This window comes from Pseudorca crassidens, chromosome 14, assembly GCF_039906515.1.
Source record: "Pseudorca crassidens isolate mPseCra1 chromosome 14, mPseCra1.hap1, whole genome shotgun sequence".
Taxonomy (NCBI): Eukaryota; Metazoa; Chordata; class Mammalia; order Artiodactyla; family Delphinidae; genus Pseudorca; species Pseudorca crassidens.
In genome coordinates, this window is record NC_090309.1 from 50,715,880 (window position 1) to 50,740,114 (window position 24,235).

Below are 24,235 nucleotides of genomic sequence, written 5' to 3' on the forward strand. Positions count from 1 at the left end.
CCTTTAAAATATGGTAGTTAGTTTAATAATAACAATAATAATAACCAACAGTTGATTGCCCACCATATGCCAGGTATTTCTTTATGTTCACAGCAACATGCTGAGGATACATTTTCTCATAGAATTGTTAACTAAAGGCCCCGACACAGAATTTAAGTAACCTCCACTATAAAGAAAATCTCTAGAAACGGGCCAGTTATCTTCCTCAGCACTTACTAGGAGACAGCAAAACTGATCTTTTGACTCCTCCTGATTCCTCCCTACCTCCCACCTTCCTTATCTACCTAAGCACTGGAGATGGGTGAGTGGGGCAGAAGAGTCAGTAGGCCGTAGACCCCATGAAAATGTATTGTCCAAGGAGAAGTGTGCTTCCTTTACCCAAGGTTATCGGGACAACAGACTACTATAGAAGCGTGTGCAGTGCCTGTGTATGCCTGCAAAAGAGGAATGTCTGCATTCTGCATTCCTTACACATGACAGTGTCTGCATCAAATTTGCTGACCTGCCTCGTGCCTTTCTGAGGAGAGATAGGGGACCGGTACAGTGGACAGAGACCAAGGAGTATAACCTATACTCTCAACGTCTGGTATAGCCAGGAGGCCTAAGATTCTATGGGCCATGCAGACACTCCACTTTAGTCTGGGGCTTGAGCCATCTGGCCAGTATCACTCACAAGAAGGCCACTTGCTGGGCTGCTGGGCCAGGGGATCACAGTAGCCAGATGCAGTGTGCTGGAACCAGAGGATGAAGCAGGTTGAGCCAGATGAATCTCTCTATCTCCACCAGCCCACCCCTTAAATTATGTTTGGAAAATGCAGTGGGGAGGCCCTACAGAGCACTTAGGAATCTACCATTTGGAAGGCATCAGAGGTCAGTGAGGGTGAACCAAAGAAGCAGGTACAACCAACAGAAAGAGACTATAAGCAGGGCCACTGTCCTGTTCTCTTCCTGTCATTGACTCCCGATAAAATGGAAGGGCCAGGTATATATGACTCTATAGCCCTCATTCCTATGGTCTATAACTTTATAACTGTTAGTCTCATTGCTAGCACTTTCATGCATATCCAGAATCCAAACTCCACACAGAAACCAGACTTAACTTTTAAAAATGTAAATCAGAACTTGTCACTCTCCAGCTTCAGTACTCCAATGGCTTCCCATTGTACATGGAATAAGAGACACAGACGTAGAGAATGGACTTGAGGACACAGGGAGAGGGAATGGAAAGCTGGAACGAAGTGAGAGAGTGGCATGGACTTATATGTACATGGAATAAAATAGAAAAGTTTGACCAAGATGATGCCTGAATGAATTATTAATCTCCCTCTCAATTCCAGTTTGAGGACTGCTAGGTGCTTTACATGTGTGACTTCTGGATTCAGTATTCTTTGCCTTAAGTTCAAAGACATGCCATGGGTTTCCAGCATCCCTTCTCTTCCCCTAGTGCAAAGCGTGGTACTCTAAAATCCAAGTGTTCTTAGTTTATACTGATCTTAGTATAAATGAGGATTGTTTATAAATACAGGATATCTATAAATCTGCTATAAATATCATTGTCTTCCTATAATTATATATATAATAGTATATTTGCTATATATACATACATATAATTTATTTATTAGGTAAACATTAATTGACCCCAAAGGAATCATAAGTTCATATAGAGATTCTTTGCAAAGCCTAAATTCACCAAGCTATGTTTTTACTTTGATTGTGTCACTGGTATCCTCCAGGTTAAAAGATGCTAGAGTCTAGTTGTCACAGATTCAGCTGTGGGAGTTGAGCTGGAGGCAGGCCCAGAAATTGCGATATTGCACACCTGGTGAATGTTTGTTTATGACTTTCCCTGTGTGTCGTATCATCTGTGCAGAACTGAATGGTCATCAGCCCAGTTAGCCATGGACTGGCCTGTTTGGTTCCCAGCACCTGCAGTTATTGAAACAAATGCAAATCAGTTGCACAGTAGGATTGGAAAATGGCCAGAGTGTTGGGCTATGTCCTATTTTTCTTTTTTAATATGTTCAAGTTTAAGCTGCATTTAGTTTTTGGTAATGAATTAGAGGCTCATTTCATGGCAATACATAGGAAATAAGGAAGAACATGAGGTTGGAATAAAGAGGGCAAGAGTTATACATATTTTGATTCTACTCCAGTTTTTTATGTGACCACAGTTTTAACTGTTGAGGCCTCACTCTCTTCATCTAATAAATTAGAGCATTGTGCCAAATAATATCTAAGTCTTCTTTACCTTTCATATTTAATGACCTCACGTATGTTGTCGTTAAGAGTGTGCCTATTTTGGGGGTTATCTGATGGATTTTTGGCACCTTATTTCTGGACTGGTTGCCTTGAGGTGTATCTAAAGTGAAATAAAACCTTGAAGAATGAATATTTTATGAAGCTTGATTTCTTGCTGCAAACAATAGAAGTTAGCCTCTGAATTTCTGTAGGTTGAATCGCATTTGGGAATTTTGGAATGATTTACAGCATTGCATCAGGTAGAAAATCCAAGGAAAGAGTGAACTACTCTCCCTTTAAAATAATGCTGTTTTTCCTTATAGTGATCAATTGATTGTTTTAATTTCTAAATTACAGAGGGTTTTGGCAAATAAAACTATACTGTTTTCTGTTACACTGAGGGACTGAGAATTTAACCTGATGTGATTTTCAATAGGCAGACTTTCTTTTCCTGTTTTTCTAAACTTGCTTTACCTTTATAGTCAGAGAAAGCCAGGCATGTTATTTAATTTAATAATGTAAACTTCTAGTGTGTACTTTTGTTTAGTCAAGGACATTTTCGGCACAATATTCTTGTGTATTTGACTTCTAGAGCAGTAAAACAAATGAAACAAGTCTCTTACTCAAACGTTGGTTTTCGTTCACTTGTTTTTTTCACATGTTGATTTCAGTTTCTGGTTTGTGTTGAACACAATCTTAGAATATATTTTAAGATGTAGTAAAACCTTATAAACCTGTGTGATTTGGGATTGTGTATATGAAATGCAAGATAATCAAGAACAATAATGTAGGTCAGGTTCGTGGCTTAGGAAAATGGCCTGACATTCTTCATGTAAGTGAGAATAGTGGGACTCCTCTCTGCCCATAGACATCATTGTCCTTAGGAACTAGGGCCATTCCCTTGCAGATCCTTCACTTAGTAAAGAAGTTCAGTGAAGCTGAAAATTGTGGAAACATAGGGTCAAATTAATGAGACTTTACCCCAAGCATAGGCAATGGGAAGGGGCATTATCCTGAGAATCAATTTCTGTGTGAACTTGGGGAGCCATTTAACCTTTCTTTGTGTAATATTCCTCTCTCTAAAGTAGAAGTCAGTAATTCTTGCTGTTGAAAAGGATCTGTTTTTTCATTCTTCCATCCAAAGATTGAAAACCTTCTGCCATATGCAATTATGTTTTTCAGTTATGTTTTTCAGTTATGTTTAAGTTCTTTATTTGATGAGTACTTTGTTTTCTGTCAAATTGAATGTTCCACCTATGGCTACCTCTCTTAGAAAGTCTTCATTATATTGAGAATATGTTTTCCCATACCTTTCATGCTTTGATTCTACTTACACCCCTGTTTCCATACAAAATGGAATTACTCTTCTAGGGGACATCCTTCCTGATGTTTCAAGATACTGTCATGTATCCCTTAAATTTTTTCTTTAGAGGGTTTTTAACACTACCTTATATAATCTAGAAGTCTTTTATCATCTTAGCATATATCCAAATGTACTCCAGCTTGTCTAAATAGGAGTGTGATAACAGGCATGAGCTGCCTAGCACTAAAGCACAAGACCCTCCCATCCCTCCTCTAAGAACTTTCATGAATGTAACCCGTGCATACCTGGGCTGTTTTGAATGTCTCTATCGCACTGTTGATTCATGTTCTAAATCCTCTAACGATTTGGCTTTGTTTGTTTTATCTGATGTGTCTGGGAAATCTTGTTTCCTATATACTCTTACTTGTTCAGTTGAGTAGTTTTAGACCTGAGAATAGAACTCAGGTTTATTCCCATTAAATTTAACTTTGTCAGAATCAGCTTATCTAGTCAGCATAACAAGAATTTGTACAATTTGGATTTTTTCATTGAAATTTCCTTCAGAAAATTAGATGAGCAAGAACTGTGTATTTTCATCTAAATTATTAGAGGGCTGAAAATTGAATAGGACTAATTCCAATGGCACTCTGTTAGATCTCTTCCTCCAATTGTATTGCATAGGAAAGCAAATTAATATAGAATATTAGAAAAATGCTCCAAGCTTTTGAGCAGTTTATTTTTTAATTGTTTCTCTAATTCTATCATAGCATTTCTATGATTAATAACAGAGACTCCCTTTATCTTGACAATGATCCATTAATCAGCACATTTGGATATGGTCCTTCAAACAATTATAATTATATCCATTGCAGCTTATAAACTTTTTCTAAATCCTATGAGGTCGCTCTGGAGAGCAAATGGTATTAAGGGATATTAATATGCATTGAAAAGTTTTTAAATGCTACATAACTGGTATTATTATTGTTGCTATTATTTTCATTTTTACTAATAAAAGTAACATTAATGGGAGTAATGTCTTGCTCATATCACCCTATGAATCAGGAAGAAAAGACTTTATCAGGTGAACTTGTTTTGTTCTCAATCATATAGATTATTTAAACTAGTATTTAAATTATTTTTTGAAATATAGTGTAAATACTAAGAAGTGCACGTATCATAAGTGTACAGCTATATGAATTTTTGCACTCTGATCACACCCATAACCAACACCAGATCCAGAACAGAACATTGCTAGCACCCAAAAAGTCCTCCTAACTAGTCCCTGCTTCCTATCTACCAAAGGTAGCCATTACCTTGACTTACAACAGTAGAGATTAATTTTTGCTTGTTTAAAAAAATTTTATATAACTGGAATCATAAGTATGTTCTCTTTTATGTGTGGAATTCTTTTTACTCAGTGTTATTATTCTGAGATTTATCCATATTTTTGCACGTAGTTGTAGATTATATATTCTCATTGTTGTCTAATATTTCACTGTGTAACTATACCCCAGTTTATTTATCTATTCTACTATTGATTGGCATTTAAGTGCTGTTCAGTTTGAAGTTATTATGCAGAGTGCTGCTGTAAACATTCTCGTATGTTATTCTGATGATCTTTGTGTCCATTTTGTTGGATGTATCCTTACAAGTGGGGGTTACTGGGTCATAACGTAGGCAGGTGTTTAGCTTTAAAAGATATTGCTAATTTCAAAAAGCAGTTCTCACCAGCAATACATGAGAGTTCTAGTTGCTCCACATCCTCACTAAACACACTTTGTGCATTTTGTCTTTTTCATTTTATTCATTGTAGTGGAATGTATTGATATTTTATTGTGGTTTAGTTTGCATTTCTCTGAATACTAATAAGAACATCTTTCCATATGGATATCTTTTTATCATGGATAAAAGTGTCTGTTCCTGTTGGTTTGGCTAGTTTTTTTTTGTTTTGTTTTTTTTCCTGATTGATTTGTATAAGTTCTTTATGTATCCTGGATATAAGAATTTGTTGATATACATGTTGCTGTGAATCTAATTTCTTTTTGATGTTTATTGTTTTAGAACATTCTAGAAATGCACAAGATATTTGAGACTTACATTTTAAAATGGACATAGACCCATTCTTTAGGTGTTCAACAGGAAAGCATAAATAACTCTTCACTATGCTGCTTGGTATTTGCATATGACACAGCAGAAAACAATGACAAAGACTGTATGGTAACAAATAATTGGAGGAATTGTAGTCCTCTTGAAGAAAGTAGAATGACTTATGTATTCTCACATAGTACACATATTCTTTCTTGAAAAAGAACATAGCAAAAAGATTTTCCCTGCTTAGATTCATGTCTCATTTATGGCCTTTTGAGGTAATGATATATTATACAGCGTGATTTTTTCCAAAACTATGTGGTTGCATTTAATGCAAATTTAAATCATCTAAATTTGATGTTAAACAATATAAAAGGAGTGATACATTTCCATTTTTAAGTAATAGGAATATGATGGTGTGAAATGCCATCAATTCTCATATAACTTCACAGCTTTCCATCTAGTGAACTGCAAACTCTATTTACTATTTTTTTCCTTTGGCTCTGCCACATTATCTGGCAAATAAATCCTTTGTCAAGATTTATTTTGAATAAATCATATTTGGAATGATGTGAAATCACTTAGATAAAATGCTACAGCCTTTTAACTAGACCAAACCTCTTCAAGCCCCCAAACTCTGTTATTTAGTATTTAAGGGTAGTCAGAGGCTGAATTCTAATCCTGCTTCTGTGGTTGGTGCACTTTCTGAATTTGACAGTCATTTCAACTCCATGGGCATCATTTTCTTAACAATGTAAAGAATGGGCTAGAAGAGGGTCTCCAAAACTCCCTTTGGCTCAGAGACCTGTTCTGAGTTCCTGTTCCTTGGGGATGAAAAGTTTGCAAATATCCTCTTCAGATAAGTGAATCTCAGTATATCTGATGTATGTATACAGATATGAACCAGAATTCACTTGACTCCCTATCATCAAATGATCAGAACAGTGAGAAGAGAGAAATGAATTGAAGGGAATTGGAAATTGTATTTTTATTGACTACGGTAACAATTTTCTAAAGACTGACACCTTTATAATATGTGACGTTCCCATGGGCTAGCATAAGGCCAAATAGTGCTTATTGCCGTCGGTCGATCTTCAGCTCATCGGCACTCTCATTAGCATTGGATAAGAATTACTATTTTTCCATAGCTTTTACAAAGCCTGGAGTTTTTCTATCTTTTCATATCATTTTTTGTCAATTTCATGGCTATGAAATAGTTTCTGAATATAATTTGATTTTTGCCTTTCCCTGAAGACTCATAGAATTGAGCATCTTTTTATTTATTCATACAGCATATACCTGTTTTTCTGTGAAATTACTATACATTTATTTTGCCCATTTTCCCATTGTTCATCTTGTTTTTCAAACCGAGTTATCAGAATGCTTTGCGAATCCTGTATTGTAGTCCTTTGTAGATTAATACGGTATGAAAATATTTTCTACCAACCTAATTTAGATTCTTACTCTCTTTATGGTATTATTGATGAACCAGGTGTTCTTAATTTTAATGCAGTTGAATTTATCAATATTTTATTAGTGATTTTTGTGGCTATTTAATAAATCCTTCCATACTTCAGTATTGTAATTTCTTGTCTTACAAAAGTTTTACAGACTTACCTTACTAATTTATATCCTTAGTCCATGGAGAATTCATTTTTTGTAAACAAAATGATGTAAAGATCCAATTTCACTTTATTCATGTAGATAACCAGTTGTCCCAGCACCATTTATTGACTAATCTGTACTTTGCTCACTTATTTGCAATGCCTGACTTGATATAAATCATTTTCATATGTGCTTAAGAATATTTTTAGTTTGATTATTATCTTTATTCTCCCCCTTTTGTCTATCCTAATGCATTATCTTTATTATCATAATTTTCTAATAATTGTTCATCTTTACAGGAAAGTTCCTTAATCTTCTTTCTCTGGTGTATCTTGGCTATTTTGGGCTCTTTGTTTTTCTCATAGAACTTGTAGAATCAGCTTTTCGTATTCATTTAAAAAAAATCATTGAGATTTTTACTGGAATTTCATTGAATCTATAGATCTGTTTGTATGTTTAAAATATTGATTTTCCCTAGTACGTATAACCCTACGATCTTTCTGAAATATCTTCAACCCAACAGTTTTTTTTTAAGATAATTTTGGTCTTTCAGTGTATACAATTATATTTGCTAATATGATGTGGTTTTTTTCACTTATACTCTTGATAATGCTTGTGTTTCTCTTGTCGTCCTACATTATCTAGGACTTTAAGCACAGTATGTTGATAGTGGGCATCTGTGTTCTGTTTCTGATCTTAAAGAGAGTGTTCTAGATTTCACAGTGAAGTATGACATATGCTATTTGTTTTAGATCATTTATCACATTTATTACATTAGGCAGGCAAGGAGGAAGACATCTACCATTTCTAGTGCCCACCAACTTTGCCAGATGCCTGTACAGCATTATCTCATTATATCCTGAAAGACTGGTATCACTAACCATTTTTAGAAACTGAGATTTTAAAAGATGCATGATTGCCCCCAGTGCAGTTAACAATTGGCCAGCTAGGATCTAAATTCATAGTTTAGCCTGCTTCTTTTTTTTTTCCTAGTATATCAGAAATATTTACTTGTGCTGGCTCCCAATATCAAGGCACTTGCCATATTGAACTGACCAGGGAAACAAACACCTAAACTGTAGACATTCAGAGACAAGGATTAGGTCAGTCTTGGTCACTCTATTATCCCTAAAGACTAGCACTGGGCTTAACACTTGGGGGAATTTCAGCCAATATTTTGAGTGTTTGAATGGAAGGGACCCTCTAGTATGGATTGGGCTGTGCTTGGTGACTCTGCCTCAGAATGTGGTGGGTTGAGCCTGACCACTAGTCTTCACTAATAGTTTGCTAGTAGACAGTGACTCTCCCTCAAGGATTCACTCTCTTGTGAAAGTTCTTAGGTGCTCACGATTTTACTCAGTGCCATGCCTTGTTTACCTGTAGCTGCTTATGGTACTTTCTGTATCCAGAGAGTCAGGTCATTGGGCCTTGATGAGCTGAGACCTTGATTTGAGCTCTGATGCAAAGACATGAGTTATTAGATTATTGAATGACAATACTCCTGAGGTAAAATCCTATTGCCAGGATAAGAGTGAGACCCCTGTTAGTATATGAACCCTCCAGTGGGCATAGTAGAGATGCTGTATTACCAGGGCAGCAGGTTAAGGTTCTCTAGTATCACTTAAAATTCTATGTTTATAGTTTATCGGAAGCTGAGTCCAAACCATACTGTCTCATTTTTCTTGGTACAATGCCATCATTGCCTAGAAAGTTGAGGGAGCTTTTGGCTTCTACTCTTTTTTTGGTTAAACTCGTTTAATCAGTGGGAAAAGACTGCTCTTTCCAAATAGCCACATTTTTGATTGATCTAACATTTTGTGGGATCTACGTTGTTGCTCCTAAACGTAGTAAAGACTGAGATATATAGACGATGTTGAGACTTCATTTACATGCTGTTCCCCTGAGGATGTCCTGGATTTCCAGTCTCATAAAAGCCAGCCCTACCATCTGTCTGGTGAGATCAGGGAATGAACCAACGATCCAGCTAATGCCATTAAGCCTTCTATCACTGCCGCCTCCACCCAGGGAGAAAAAATGCACTTGCTCTATAGGAAATCTATTTACTTCCAGACCAAATTCTATTATTTTTTCTTTGCTTTCCCCTCATCAGATAATCTGTTATGGTTTCTCAGTGGTGGAAATATTTGGCTCTTCACTGAGAAGATCTTTGAATATAAATGCCTCACTGAAAATTAAAATAACGCCTCAGTTGGATGGAGAGAATGTTGTAAACACATTGGAATCCATTGTTGCCAGCAGAGTAGAACCATCCAATATGTATTTATGGTACCTGACTCGTGCCCTCAAGATATCACAGAGCTACTTTCTCTGATCAGAGCTCTTGCAGTGATACTTAAAAATGCATTGGATTTTCACGAATGTCAGCTTTAGCTATTGCAGTTGATGGCCCAAGAGCTGAGGTTTATTAAAAATATACTGCCACCTACAGTACTATTTACCTCTCTTTGACAGGGCTCTTGTCGTGAATGTTAACTAGACAAAGAGTTCATTTGGGGGCTGATTAGTTATTGTTTCTGTGAAGATTTGCTAATTTACATAGTATGTTTCTTTACTTACGCATGTGTGTATCTGTTTTCCTCTAGGAAAAGAAGAATACATTGCCACTTTCAAGGGATCTGAATACTTCTGCTACGACTTGTCTCAAAACCCCATTCAAAGCAGCAGCGATGAAATAACTCTGTCCTTTAAAACCCTTCAGAGGAATGGACTGATGCTTCACACTGGGAAATCAGCTGATTATGTCAATCTCGCCCTGAAAAATGGAGCTGTCTCTCTGGTCATTAATTTGGGATCAGGGGCCTTTGAAGCACTAGTGGAGCCCGTGAATGGAAAGTTTAATGATAATGCCTGGCATGATGTGAAAGTCACCAGGAATCTGCGTCAGGTAACAGCGCAGTGGATAAGAGAGTAACTGGCTTTGTTTCTCGCTACAGCTGTGTGTGTGGTACTTGAAAACCCTAACAACATGATACAGGGCTCCTCAGAGTGGCTTACAAATTAGCTCTTTCTTCTTCTGAGATGAATCTTCCTGCCATACTTGAGCAGGGGCATATCTAGAAAGTTCCAGGGGCCTAAAGGCTATTTTGACACAGCGACATATGACAGTTTCCCAGAGGGCTGCAAGGTTATCCCTGCGACCTGCCCTTCCTGTGATGTGTGTGATTCTGTTGTGTTTTTAGTTTTTTGTTTATTTGATTTTAAATTATAGTTTTCATGGTGATCATTTGGAAGCATGCACATTGGGGTCATTAAATCACAGTTCCTTTTTTGTCGTTAAAAAAAAAAATCCAACAACAGTGTGTTTGTGATTTGGGAATGTATCAGTCCCTACTCCCTCCCCACCCCAAACTCTGAAATGAGGACAAGAAGAGTCCCTGAGGGGGAAAAATGACTTTGGGGATTTCCACATCTCCTGAAGAGTCTGTTTATGAAGGTATTTTTACTTTTAGCACAGACACTTATGTTAAATCCCAAATGTCTCTGGAGAGGCCAGTTCGTCTTCTAGATGCCCATTTCTATTTGATTGTATTTAAAAAAAATTCTTCCAAGTGTCTACATTTTAGGAAAATATCAATTTTTCAGTAAATCTATGGGTCCCCATATACTGTATGCTTTTAACTGAGACGTATTATTACAGTATATATATATATATATATATATACAGATGAAAGTGAATAGATTGTCCTTTTATGCTGAACATGATAAGTTTTGATTATTATTTGAAATTTTATCATATTACAACGTACCATTCTGTTAAGTGTTGACAGTGACTAATTTTTCTGCAGTACCTGCTGATCTCAAACTAATATCCTTAACATACTTGTTGTTTCTCTGAACAGTTGCAGAATGACTGGATTGTCTCTGGTTTTCCTCTACTAAAACAGCCCTCTCTTTCTGAGCTGTTAACTGTCTAACCTTTTCTTTCCCACTTCTGAAAGGCTTAACTATCCAAGCTAGAGAAGCAAACAGGAATTTTAGGAGTGCAGATTTATTCTAGCTGAGGCAGAAAAGTAAAAATGAAGGATTTCTTGAGACCCTCCAAGACCTTTCAGAGGCCTTAGTGTCATGGGAGGGGCCCTGCATGCTTCACACCTGCCTTGGGGGATAGTCGCCCACCATCGGGGTAGCTGTAGACCACGGATTTCCTATAAGTGTGTCTCTTTGGTTTTCCCTTTTTATTTTTCTCTCAGATTCGCACCAAGAGGCCGAAGGCTCATTTGAGAGAAGCACAGAAGGAAGGGTGGGGCTTGAGGAGCCTACTTTCTAGATTTGCCTTTGCTCAGGTTACAAACCAAACTATGAATTGGTAGCTCAAAGGAAACTGCAGTTATACAGCCGGGGTGCATGTGTGGCAGGACAGATTAAAAACAAATCCATTCTACTCATTCTTTGTGTCAGGATCTTTGCTTTGTTTCATTGCAGTAAACTGTGACCCTAAAGTCCATCAATATGACCGAAGGAAGTTTTGGAGTTGAGCAGAAGTCCCTGTATGCTGTAAAATTGAGTAGTAGGGCAATGCCAACCGATTCCTATGAATTTGCTGGGACTGGGGTGGGCCAGGGTTGGGGAGGGATCACTTATGGGCGAAAGGCGTCAGTGGTCAGCTGATGAGCTTTAGGCCTTTGAATCCCTTTTAGACTTTTTCAATGTCTGTCAGATGTACTCAGGGAGACAAAGGAACATTGCCATATGTCTGTTTCTGTCTCATAGCAAGTTACGAACAATACTGGCAGGAAAAATATTACCTCTGTGGGAGGCCTATTTGTTAGTCTGCTTTTTTCTTGTAAAATTTTTTTGCCCTTTTTCTATGTTACTAACATGCTTAATAACTAACATGTCATTCATGGAATGTTTCATTCTACTAACCGTTACCTGAATCAAAAAATGTACTAACATGGTAGAGACCATCATATTTTTTAAGTAACGATCGTTATTCTGTTCACAGTTTTTAATTTCCTTTCTCCCCCCTTCTCCACAAAGCACTCAGGCATTGGACACGCTATGGTAAACAAACTACATTGTTCGGTAGATATCATTCTAATTGTTTCTTATTTTGGGTTTGCCGTGTGTTTTCTTTCTTTCTTTTAACTGTAGACATCATTAACAAAAGAGGAACTGCGGTTGGTACTCTTCTGCTTACTTTGACCTCCTTCTTTTCATCTGTTGTTGACCTTCTTATTTTTTACCTGTTCCTGTCAACTTCTGTTTTCCAACTCACCTGTAGGGGCATCGTTAACGTTTCGAACGTTTTGCATCCAGCTGTGGTTAACACGGGATAAGACAAAATGGTGGCTGGCCCGAGTGACCGCAAGCTCAGCCAGTCTCGAACCATTCATGACGCATGGCATGCACCCTTGATTTGGGAATGCTGGAGATGCCACACCCACTCATCTTTCCGTCATCACAGAGCAGTTGTGTTTTCCTTTGGTTCTCCCCGTTTTCTTTCCTTTCCTTTCTGAACGGTACTGTCCCTCCTGCATGTGCACATCGACGTGTGCTGCTTCCACTGGTTGTTTTGTTTCCCCTCGCCTTTGGCATGGACGTAGGCACTTGCATGCTGGACAGCTGCTGCTCAATAGTGCAAACAGTGACGTTGCTGGAAAGAGCTTGCGCCTTTTCTGTTAACAAGGTGCACGTTGTGATTAGTTAATAACAGACGACTAAACTTTGCTAATATGTACTACCAGCAAAACTAACCTAGGAAGCATTTTACTAACACCATTTTTGTGTCTGCTAAATAACTTTTGAGTTGCCGTAGGGATGATGCTGACACTTGTTCAATAATCAGTTAACTCTCTAACTAGTTTAGATCTCTTAGGGCTAGTTTCATAGAATCGGAGAATAAACCTCTAACAGACATGAAAATGGGTTCCGCCATAGGTCTAAAAATAAAAACCAAACAAACAGAAAAAAAAACAAAAACCAAAATGCAAAATGAAAAACTAAAACAAAACAAAACACAAAACAGGCATATCCCAGGATTACAGTATCTAGGTCTGAGTATAGCGTGTCCTTTCCCTGTGCTTTGTTATCTAGGTGACAATATCAGTGGATGGGATTCTTACCACAACGGGCTACACGCAAGAAGATTATACCATGCTGGGGTCTGATGACTTTTTCTATGTTGGAGGCAGTCCCAGCACAGCAGACCTTCCCGGGTCACCAGTCAGTAACAACTTTATGGGCTGTCTCAAAGAGGTAAATATCACCGTCACCGGAATCATTCCTAATTCATGACCTCATCATTTCAGATCCAGACTGAAAGCGCCTTTGCTGAAGACCCAGAGTTTGTGGTGTCAGGGGGCACAACCTTAAATTCAGTATTCCACTGTTGTTTATATAGGATTGGGGGGATGGGGGCAACTCATAGAACATTATCAAGGAGTTAAGTTCCTCTTCTTTACAGTCTGTAAGTAATTCACAATTATGATTTGCAGGGGGCAGTTGTATATTAGCTATAAAAGAAAGTCAAACACAAAGAAATATTGGGTCTAGAGTTAAGCCAAACACCTTGCTCATTTCTACTTAAATGCCTTAGGTGTTCTATATGCAGCAGTGACTTATTTGACCATTACAGGAAAGAAGAAGAAAAAAAATAGGCTATGAGAGACCAAATGCAACAAAAACAAGATGAATCTATGTGATGAAATAATTTTGTTCCTAGGTTTTAAATATGTTCTGAAGGAAGTAAAGATGTTTCATTTGTGATCCAATGAGCTCACTTGATACTTACCGGAGTGAAGCTATCAGGCTAAAAGATACCAAGAATTTCATCCCTCATTCCCAGCTGTCATTGTTGGTTGTAACTTTTGATGGGATCGGGACTTGTTGGGGTGTGGGAAGAAAAAGATCAGGAAGATCTTTGGATTTCAACTTGTATGAATAGTTTTCCATAACAGCTGCCTGTTTTCATTCAGGCACAACCCAGTTTCTCTTGGCTGCTAGAACCGGAAGTTCCTCTTGCATTATATGACTGTAGTTTAATGGTACAGACCTCTAAAATAGAAAATTTAATAACTTTGGATTTATTAACGATTAGCCATAGGTGGTGTTGGTAAGCAGTGATGTACTTTGGTTTATTTATTTATTGGAGCATAGCTGCTTTACAGTGTTGTGTCAGTTTCTGCCGTACAGCAAAATGAATCAGTTATACATATACATATATCCCTTCTTTTTTGGATTTGGTTTATTTTAAAGAAAATATTGTAATCATATAAACTCAAGATTCAAGTAAGCATCAGTGAAAAACAATCCATGCTTGAATTATCCTTACCTGTTTTTCATTTATGTAAATATACTGGATGTTGCATTGCCCAGTATGTGAATGTATATGGAAGAGTCCTAAAAAGGATTCGAAAACGCTATAGTTTTAACAAACACAAGGAGATGCAGTTCTGAAAGGCTGAATCTAACTGTGCTTTGTGGTGGAAGGGGTTGATTGCCTCCCAGAGAATAACTTTTACTTTTTACAGATACATAACATGACCCAGGACTGTGCTAAGCTCTGTGAGCATTATAAAATCCTAATAATTATGATCATTGTTATAACAGTAGGCATTTTCTGAGCTCTTATTTTGTGCCTAATGCAATACTAAGAGCTTTGCAGGAATCTCCACAATATATGAAGTAATTATCTGCACTTTTCAGACAAGGAAACTGAGGTTTGGAGAGGTAAGTTTCTCGAGCAACGTCCCATGGCTAAGAAGTCTGCAAGCCTAGAGCATGATCATGGCAGTCTGAATTCAGAGACTTGTGTGCTCTTAGCCACCATAATACACAGTGTCCTAACAGAATGTTTGTTAGAAGATTGTGTAAACCCTCAATTCTGCTACAAACAGAAACAACTTTTAGAAATGTAAACTAGACATTTCTGTGTGGTACAGTTATGCGCATTTGAGTACAAAAGAGAGTGAATGAGTGGAGATCTAGTAGACAAGGAAGATACACAGAAGAGTCAGGATGTGAGAGCATATTGAAGGATAATTATGAGCCGGGGATGGAGGACATGTTTCAGGTTGGGGAGAAGCATGGTGAAAACATAGTTAGATTTCACAATATGATGCCTGAAACCCTTTCTGGTGATAGGAATTGGGGTGGGGGCAGAATCACACCCCCAGTCATCCACACCATTTCCTCATTTTCACTGTGAACAGATCAACCTATGGTCGGCCCCTAGGCCCTGCTTTATCTACAGAAAGTTAATCTTGCTGTGGACTGGAAAAAGGAAAGGGAATCCAAGGATCTCGAGCAGAAACTGGAAACTAGCTAAAGAGCCCTTTTGGGTATCCTGTAAAAACATGAGAGTTTCTGCAGTGATCACCCAAGTTCAGCTGCGCCTCACTGTCTCCTGAGTTCAGGTTGGGTGAGGCAGCTTTCCGTGTGTGTGAATCTTCAGTGGATTGCCTTAATCCAAATTTACAGTTTCAGATTGAACTGTACTTCAGATTAATATCTTTAATATTTAAGTGTTAATGAGAAGTTGAGACGCTTTAGAACTCATCTCTTTTTTTAAAATTAGACTATAGTTAACTTACAATTTTATATTAGTTTTAAGTACAGCATAGTGATTCAGTATTTTTGCAGATTATACTCCATTTTTGGTTATTACAAATAATGGCTATAATTCCCTGTGCTATATCCTTGTTGCTTATGTATTTTATACTTATCTTTTTAATTGGTCTTTCAACCATAAAAACCAAGTCAGGTGATTTTCCATTTGTTTGGCAACTACTGAGTCCAAACAATGAGGATTCACTCAAGTTATTGTCTCTGTAGGTTTTGGATAGATATCACTCATCTTACCAGTAGGGCACTTCCTATATCTCTCTCTTCCACAGCCTGGGGTATGTGTCTGGAGCAAGTCTTGCCAGTGTTTTACTGATGTACAATCTCTTACACTTTATTTCCTCCTGACACACTAGAGTGGGAGTATACGGGCACAATCAGCCTATAAATCAAAACACACTTTACTTGGAGAGGTTTTGGAAGGTTCATAGTTTCCATCCAAGTCTGAGTTACTGTCTATTTAGAATGCCCTGCTCTTCCTACTACTGAAATGAAATTGTGACAAAGTAGCATAGATTTTGAATCAAATCACCTTATTTCAGATAGGTGAGCTCTGTAGAGTTGCTGAAAAGAAACATACCCATGTTCATTCTCACCACATCCCTCTTAAGCCCATGTGAACCTTCCTTAACTCTTATCTCAGGCTTTCTGCCCTCAGGCATGTTATATAAAATCTTAATTATGATTTCATCTATGGCTCATAACATTTTTTATATTCAGTCTAGTATGTGATCCCCCTTAGGATGACCATTCCTGGGGGAGATACTCCTAACACTATGTCTGAAGTCATAGAAGAAATTTTGGAGTGTTAAAATAGGAAGAATACTGGAAGTCATTCTTCAAGTCCAACCTCCTTATTTTGGAAATGGGAAAACAGACCTAGAGGTTATCTGTCCCAGTGAAGAGCAATGAAGGGGTAACAGGATAAAAACACAGAATATTGTCAGATAAAATATAATACTTGAATGACATTATAAACAGTGGCACTCAAGATACAAAACTAGAGATGGCCTACCACTCTCACTAATTCACATCTTCATTTTTTAAAGATTAAAGTAAAAAAAAAAATTACTCCACATAATGAAACAACCCATAACCTAGTGTTTATTAGAAGCAATTAGCAGTTAAGGCTGTCCCTACATGGCATTTGATAATGCTTATTTGAAATAAGACTTGGCTTGCGTGGAGAGCAGCCAACCCTCATTAAGAAATTTTTTTGTGTGATTAACAAATTTCAAAATCAAGTAAAATTATTTCAACAGAATTTGGCAAAACTTAACCTGAACTTCATATATTACTTCGTTCAAACCGAGAGGGAGCTTTGAATGGCCAAGAAATTATAATAAGGGCATCAAAGTAGTTTTTTAAAAAGTATTTATATTTTCATCATAAATAAATAAAAAAGACTTTGGAGAAATGTTTGAGGTTACTGAAAATGACTTTCAAGGGTATAAATTTGAGAAAAGTTACAGGAGAAATTGTAAATAATAAATTACCATTATATACAACCCACATGTATGAAATTCCTAGAGGATAATGGATCTTTGAAAATATGCTTTTTTTTTTTTTTTGCGGTACGCGGGCCTCTCACCGTTGCGGCCAGCATGTGGGATCCTCCCGGACCAGGGCACGAACCCGCGTCCCCTGCATCGGCAGGCAGACTCCCAACTACTGCGCCACCAGGGAAGCCCTGAAAATATGCTTTTTACATTTGATTTTTACAAAGGCAGTACTAATCATGCTTGGAGAGAAGCATTTGTTTATATTCTTTGCATTTTGTATACCACTGAATAAAACCTGAAATATATGTTGCTTAAGAAGATCACTTAAAATCAAATTTAATTTTTCCAGCAAGCAGTTTTTTGAGTGATTGCTACAACAGGAGAGGGAATTAGAAGATGCCGTAGAAAGTTAAATCATGGCGTCTAAGGGAGATGTTTGGAGTCTATTTGAGGACACCTACTGCCCTGACCATTCACCTTAAACAACTTGGAAAGCATTTTTTTTTTTTTTTCACTCTAAAAGTATTACAGTCGATTCCTAAGGTTCTCATGAAAGGTTTTTGTTTGTTTTTTAACATTCAAAGATAGGTGGCAAACTCACTAATATATGTTTCTATCCCAATATTTTGACCATGAGGGCTTCTGCAGTTAATGACTTACAAGGAAGGGTCATGTTGCTCCCTCATTAATCTTGCCTCAGAATCTCCTTGGGCTATTATGCATTTCTTAGCCTCTTTGTGCCTCCAGAATGCTTTGAAACACCTATTTCCCTCCTGCAGAGTGAACATTATTCAACATAGTTTGTTGGTAGGGAAATGAAACTGAAAGGGGAGGAAAGGATTGTACTGGATAAAACAACCTAGAATGCTTTATTGGAAGTTTTTTTGTAGCTATGTGTACTTGCTGGAATTTTACAGTCAGTTGTGCGAGTAGAGACACTGCCTGTGTGAGGAAATTTAGAATGCTACCACTAAAAGTTGCTTGGGATAAGCCTAAGGAAGGATTCTAGAAAAATAAATAAGTGAAATGCTAGGGGGAATTAAATCCCTACTGAAAATTTCATCAACCTAATTAGATCAGCGCAGGCTTTAATTACATTGAGAAACTTTTAGCACTAAAAATCTGGAAGAAGCTATGAAGTGGATGAGGTTCAGAAAATATCCTCTTATGTAAACATTTTCACCCACTGTGAAGAAATAGTTGATACCTGCATGTAATCAGCATGGTCCTCTCTGCCATTTGCAGTGGCATCGCTGTAATTCACACAATGTACCAGTATCAGCACCAGGAAAAAGGTGCAATATTTCCTTTGCGCAAATACCTCTTAATTCCTGTCTTACTTCTTGTGGACAACAGAGAACTTTAGAAGATTGTGAAGGCTTCTCAATCTATCCCCTTCTATAGTAGAACCAGCTCATCAAATGTGGGTTCCCAGGTGTCCTTCTGTTCTGTCTTATTTCCCTCACTACTCAAAGTGAGTTCTTTACATATAAGAATAAAAATCCATGGCAGAATTTGCATTTTAAGTTATTTTTCCAATTTTTAAATAAAAGGCTTTGTGACCTGTTGGAAAAATTTGACCTCAAGGAAACTTTGGAGGGTAAGGAGATCTTCACTGATAATCGTGCAACTTGGGAAGAGGGAGGACTTCTTTATCTGGGAGAACGTCCTCATAGGGGTTCCAAAGTCATGATTAAACACGTTTCTCCCAGGTTTTCATTTCCTCCAGACTCTTCCTTGTTGGGGTCCCTGATACCTGTAGATAGTTTCTGCCTTTCCTGTCTTATTACATTGTCACAGTCTATATATTGATAAGTAGCATTTTCTAATGCATTTATGTTAACCTTCCCACATGTCTCATTCATTCTTTTGGAAAGAGAATTGCTGTTTGCATTCCCATCTCACTTCCTCCTAGCCATTTTCCATACATATCCGCATGTTTTTACTCACCATATTATTACATAGCTAAGGAAAATAAATTCTACCTTAATTATGTTTGGCAAAATGTCCTCAAGTTAACTAACCATTTTAAGATAGATTTTACTAATGTTCCCCAAATAGTAGACTGTACAAAAATACAAAAGAATTCCTGTAACACAAGGACTCACACATTGGCTCTGGGCTGCCTTCCTAGAGGTAGGGTCTTGGTTTAGTGACTTGTAAGAGAGCTTAGCTTAGCCTAGATGAAAAGGAGGCAAACTGACTTACAGTGTTGGGCAAAGATTCTAGTCTAGAAAGAAAATAAGTTTCTCCACCTGAAAGAAAAAACCACAGAAGGTGGCAGTTTGCTTTTAAAACTTTAACAAGAAAGCAAGATGGAGTTTGTGGGAATGTCGAAGAATTTGACAAATTCTTATGTACCATTAACCTGATTTATTATAAGCCCTGCCTGATGTCTTTCAGATCTTGGAAATACTGAAATGTGTTTCAACTCTTCTGCTGTAATAAATTGTTGGCACTAAAATGCAGACAGAGGTCAATTACCCTTGCCTCCTTTTCATTTTCAAGACAGAAGACCACAGCTTCTTTTAAGTCAGAAATCCCCCTTTCCTTTTTAAGGATGTCTTTTCAAGAACCCCTGTGAGATAATAGTAATAACTTAAGTTGAGTACTTTTCCTAGTTAGAGCGCATTGCCTGAATGAGCTCATCTAAACATACTCTAGTGATATAAACTCGGTGGTACCTAATTGTGGCTAGGATTATACAAGGCATTCTACAAAGGGATGCTAAAAGTCACAGCTATTATAAAAGGGTAAGAAGAGTTGGTATATTTCAGAATAGTAATAATAACATACTAAGCATTTCCTATTTCTCATGTGATTTCTACAACACCCAGTGAGTTACCCCATTGTACCTAGGGCACAACCAGCAGAGCAGCACAGCAAACATAACAATTTACTCCTAAAAAATAAATTAATGAAACTTTCTGAAATAATTAGATATTCAGTATTTCAGACATAGCAGCAAGGTAATCATGGGAGACAAACACCATTTTTTTGCGTGTGTTTGGTGGACTTAATGGCATTTTATCTTAGATTTTGCTTTTATTATTAAATTGCCTGGAGGGGTGCACTGTCATTTTTTTCCAGTGCTTTGTATGTTCAAAAGTAACTCTGAGCATCTCACAAGTTACATACTAGCAGTATCCCTATTTGACAAATGACATGGAGACAGGAGAAGTTAGGTAACTGACTAGGAGAAAACAATCACTAAGTAGCAGAGCCAAGATCTGAATCTTAACTAATCTGACCACAGGACTCTTGCCTTTAACAGCTACTCTATGTTGCTTCCTTTACTCATAATATAATCTTGCTTCTATTTCCTTGTTCTCAATATTTTTAGTAAAGTATAATTAAATGAAATGAACTTTATAGGAACCTTGAGGAGAAAGAGAACACAAAAATGCAGCCTAGATTAATAGGATGTTGCAGAAGGGGGTGTCTAAGTGGGAGGGGAAAGAGCAGGAAATATTTCGTGGATGCCCAGTTACACGTGAGCTTCCAGTGGGGATTTTTCTCTTACTGTTCGAACTGGTACTGGAATGTCACCTCTGTGAACTGCTTCTCTGCTCTGTAAGTCTGTATCCCTTCCTCCTCTAAGGATGTAAAAAAGATAATAATGCTTGTCATAAATTTCTGTACTCTGTAGCCAACCGTATGAACAGGGATACACACAAAAAAAACCACATTTGGAAGTACTTTCTAGATTTCTACAAAGTATTGGCTTCATAGATTGCTAAGGGTACATTTCCTTCTGTGCCTTGTAGCCTTGGGGACAAGGGAAATAAGCAATTAGGGCAGAAACCAGGCATTTTGCCATAGGCACTCCTCTTCGAGATTGGGTTCAGGAAGTCTCATCTGCTCAGGTCCCCAAGGAAGTGGAACTCAGGTCTTTAGTCTCCAGAGTATCTGGTGAGTTCTTGTCTGGAATTCAGCTTTTTGAACATAGCAACCTCCCTTCCAGGGGACCCCACAGATTTCTATTTCCCATCGTATTCGGCAGATGCCCCATAGCCTGGAACTATATCAGCAGTTGACATAATGCATTGCAGTGCTTTCAGATATCAAGCTAGCATAACGTGGTTTGGTAGGGGTTTCAATGACATTTTAAGGAATTGATGCATATTATAGAATATGACATTTTCTAGCCCAGCAGAAAGCAGTAATGAATAATGTCTAAGACTTAACATTTCCTCTTAATTTCAGCACCCACTAGAGTACCTTGTTTAAATTGTTCCATTCACTTAGGTATGTGTGCATTCAATGAGTCAACATTAATCAATACCTACTATGTGCTAGACTCTGTACTACACACTGGGGACACACAGATAAATAACACACCTAGGAATCTGGAAGGAGAGCCTGACAAGCAGAAAATTAAAATACAGGTTCTTTAAATGAGGTATTGAAGATTGCTCTAAAAATGCAGCAGAAGCTGTCATTAATTCTGCCAGAGGAAATCTATAATACTTTCAAAGAGAAGGTGACAAAGTAATCTGAGTTATCCTCTCTGTCTCTCTTCGCTCAGCTCTATAATGGGCATGATATTACGTGGGATTAAAGTTCTGCTCTCAGAATTTGAAAAGAATAGGAAAGATGAAATGATATGAAGGATTCGAAAACACATTACAAAGAAGAAGAAAAGCACCATAGAAATGCAAGCTTGTACTTTACTGAGTTTGAGCCGTATTTTAAAAATCTGATCTCTATCCAAAACAAAGTGAATATTTTGGTCTTCATGTTGATTTCTATTATGAGACGATATACTCTCATCTTAGTTCTTTGGATCAAGTGCTGTGTTTGGAAGAAAATTATTCCTGTACACCATAATTGGCCTTTGTTTCAGGAGAATTATCACTATTGAAACACATTTAAAACAAATTAATTACTTTAAAATGAAAATAATTCTGTTATCATTCAGAAGCATGTGATTTTAAATAATAGGAAAATGAGATTTTTATCTTTGTTGAGTAAATGTTCTGCACACAGAGAAATTGGTGACTCTGAGTGTTCAGTTTAGTTCCACATGTATGATATGACTATCTGCTATGTGAAGTGCCAGGATATGATAATTAGGTTGATATAGGTTATCTAATCCAGGTCATGATAAATGAATTGTCCATCAAACATATATATTTTTCTGAACTTAAGTTTCTAAATTTGAGTCAAATGTGATGACAGTAACCAGTTATAGATTGGTATTCCGTTAAATTAGTTAAGACAGATTGCTTTAGAATCAGACAGACCTGGGTTCAAATCCTGGCTCCGTAGACTTAGTAGTTGTGTGACCTGAGAAAAGTAATTTAATGTTTTTTGCTTCATTTTTCCTTCACTCTAAAGGATTAAGTGAAACTATGTAATTGAAGCACTCAGCATAGTACCTATTATACTGTAATATTTCAATAAATGGTGTGTGTTAACTACAAATACATTGCAGGTAGGAATGTGACCTATACATATATATTTCACAGACATGTAACCTATGTAGTCACACAGGGCCCTCACACGCAGAAGGACCCTGCTCTTGGTTTAATATCTTCCTCTTGCCATCTTGAAATTCTTCATAACTTTTGAACAAGGAGCCCTTCATTTTTATTTTGCACCGGACCCTGTGAAGTATGAGGACTGTCCAGGTTGCAGACAAGTCTATGAGATTTTGCACATATTATCTCATTTTAAAAGTTATTTCATTTAACTGTCCTAACAGCTTTGTGAGGAAATTGAATTGACTTGGAGGCCACAAGTTATTTATAACATCATCAAGGCCACATCACTCATATGTAGAAGAATCCAGAAGAAAACCTCTGTTTATTGACTCTAGCCAGTGTGCCTTCCTCTTTTGTTCACCTGAGTTATAATAGACACCTTCCAATGTATCAAAAATTAGTAAAGACGACTGAGAAACTCAGCGTTTTTAGAAAAACACTAATATCTTTTTAATAACTGGGAATAGTCACTTAATTTTTATAGTTCAAATGCAAATAGTTTTTTGTTTTTACTTTTTAAGGATTTTATCATCATCATCAGATTTCACATAACATTATTTTTCAAACTCAGTCACTGTATTCCTTCCCTGCACTCACCATCTGTAGACAAAGGAGAGTCCCATATGTAAGACTTCAATGCTTGTTTGAAAGAGTAAATTGACCTTTTTGTTAACATTTTCTTCTATAAAGTCTCCAGACTGAAAGGTATGATCACCAACGATTGAAGTCAATCCTTCGTTAACATTACCTTTTGCTATTATTTAATAATTATTTGATTTATCATGGATTAATCAACACATTTATATAAAATTACATGGTGTTTATATAGAACAATTTGTAAACAGTGGCATGCGACTTAAAGCAGTAGGTTTTAGGTGGTTTAAAAGGAAGCAATTCTTAGCCCATTTAGGGATTTACTATTCAAGGCGTGGCCTGTGAAGCAGCAGCATCAATATCACCTGGGAGCTTGTTAGATGAAAAACCTCATGCTCCTCCCCAGATCTACTAAATCAGAATTTATATTTTAATAAGATCCCCGGGGGATTTCATATGCAAATTAGAGTTTGAAAATCACTGAGCTAGAGCACCTCAGCCATCATGTTTTGCTGACATCATTGACTGTAAGATGTACAATTATGTTATGATTGGCATTAAACACTGCCAATTAACCTAGGCTAGAATGCACCTCAACTGCAACTAAGATCTGTATTTTAGACATATTAAAATATAAAACAGTGTATAATTTAGTAGCTCAGTAGTGACCCTGAGGCTTACAGCCAGAGCCTCAGCATCTCAAAGTGCCAAGACCCTGGGGAAACCCTCCCGGGCTCAGTTCTCCCCCAGCCCCTGCGTGGGCTCAGCCTTCTTCCGAAGATGGACATCAGGATCTTTGCATCCAATTACACTGAGGGCAAATGAATCACCAG

The 24,235-nt window shown here is 37.3% G+C and overlaps 1 protein-coding gene across 21 annotated transcripts in view; it reads left to right on the forward strand.

Annotated features, from left to right (window-relative positions):
- NRXN1 (neurexin 1) overlaps positions 1-24,235 on the forward strand; it is a 1,121,405-nt gene that overhangs the window by 424,435 nt on the left and 672,735 nt on the right. For 11 of the 21 annotated variants that reach the window (XM_067702999.1, XM_067703012.1, XM_067702998.1 and 8 more), the window contains 3 exons: positions 9,838-10,139; positions 12,236-12,280; positions 13,292-13,453. In XM_067702999.1, the coding sequence (XP_067559100.1) occupies positions 9,838-10,139; positions 12,236-12,280; positions 13,292-13,453 (509 nt within the window). The remainder of the gene's footprint in view (positions 1-9,837; positions 10,140-12,235; positions 12,281-13,291; positions 13,454-24,235) is intronic. The other 10 variants (XM_067703005.1, XM_067703009.1, XM_067703010.1 and 7 more) reach the window with 2 other exon arrangements.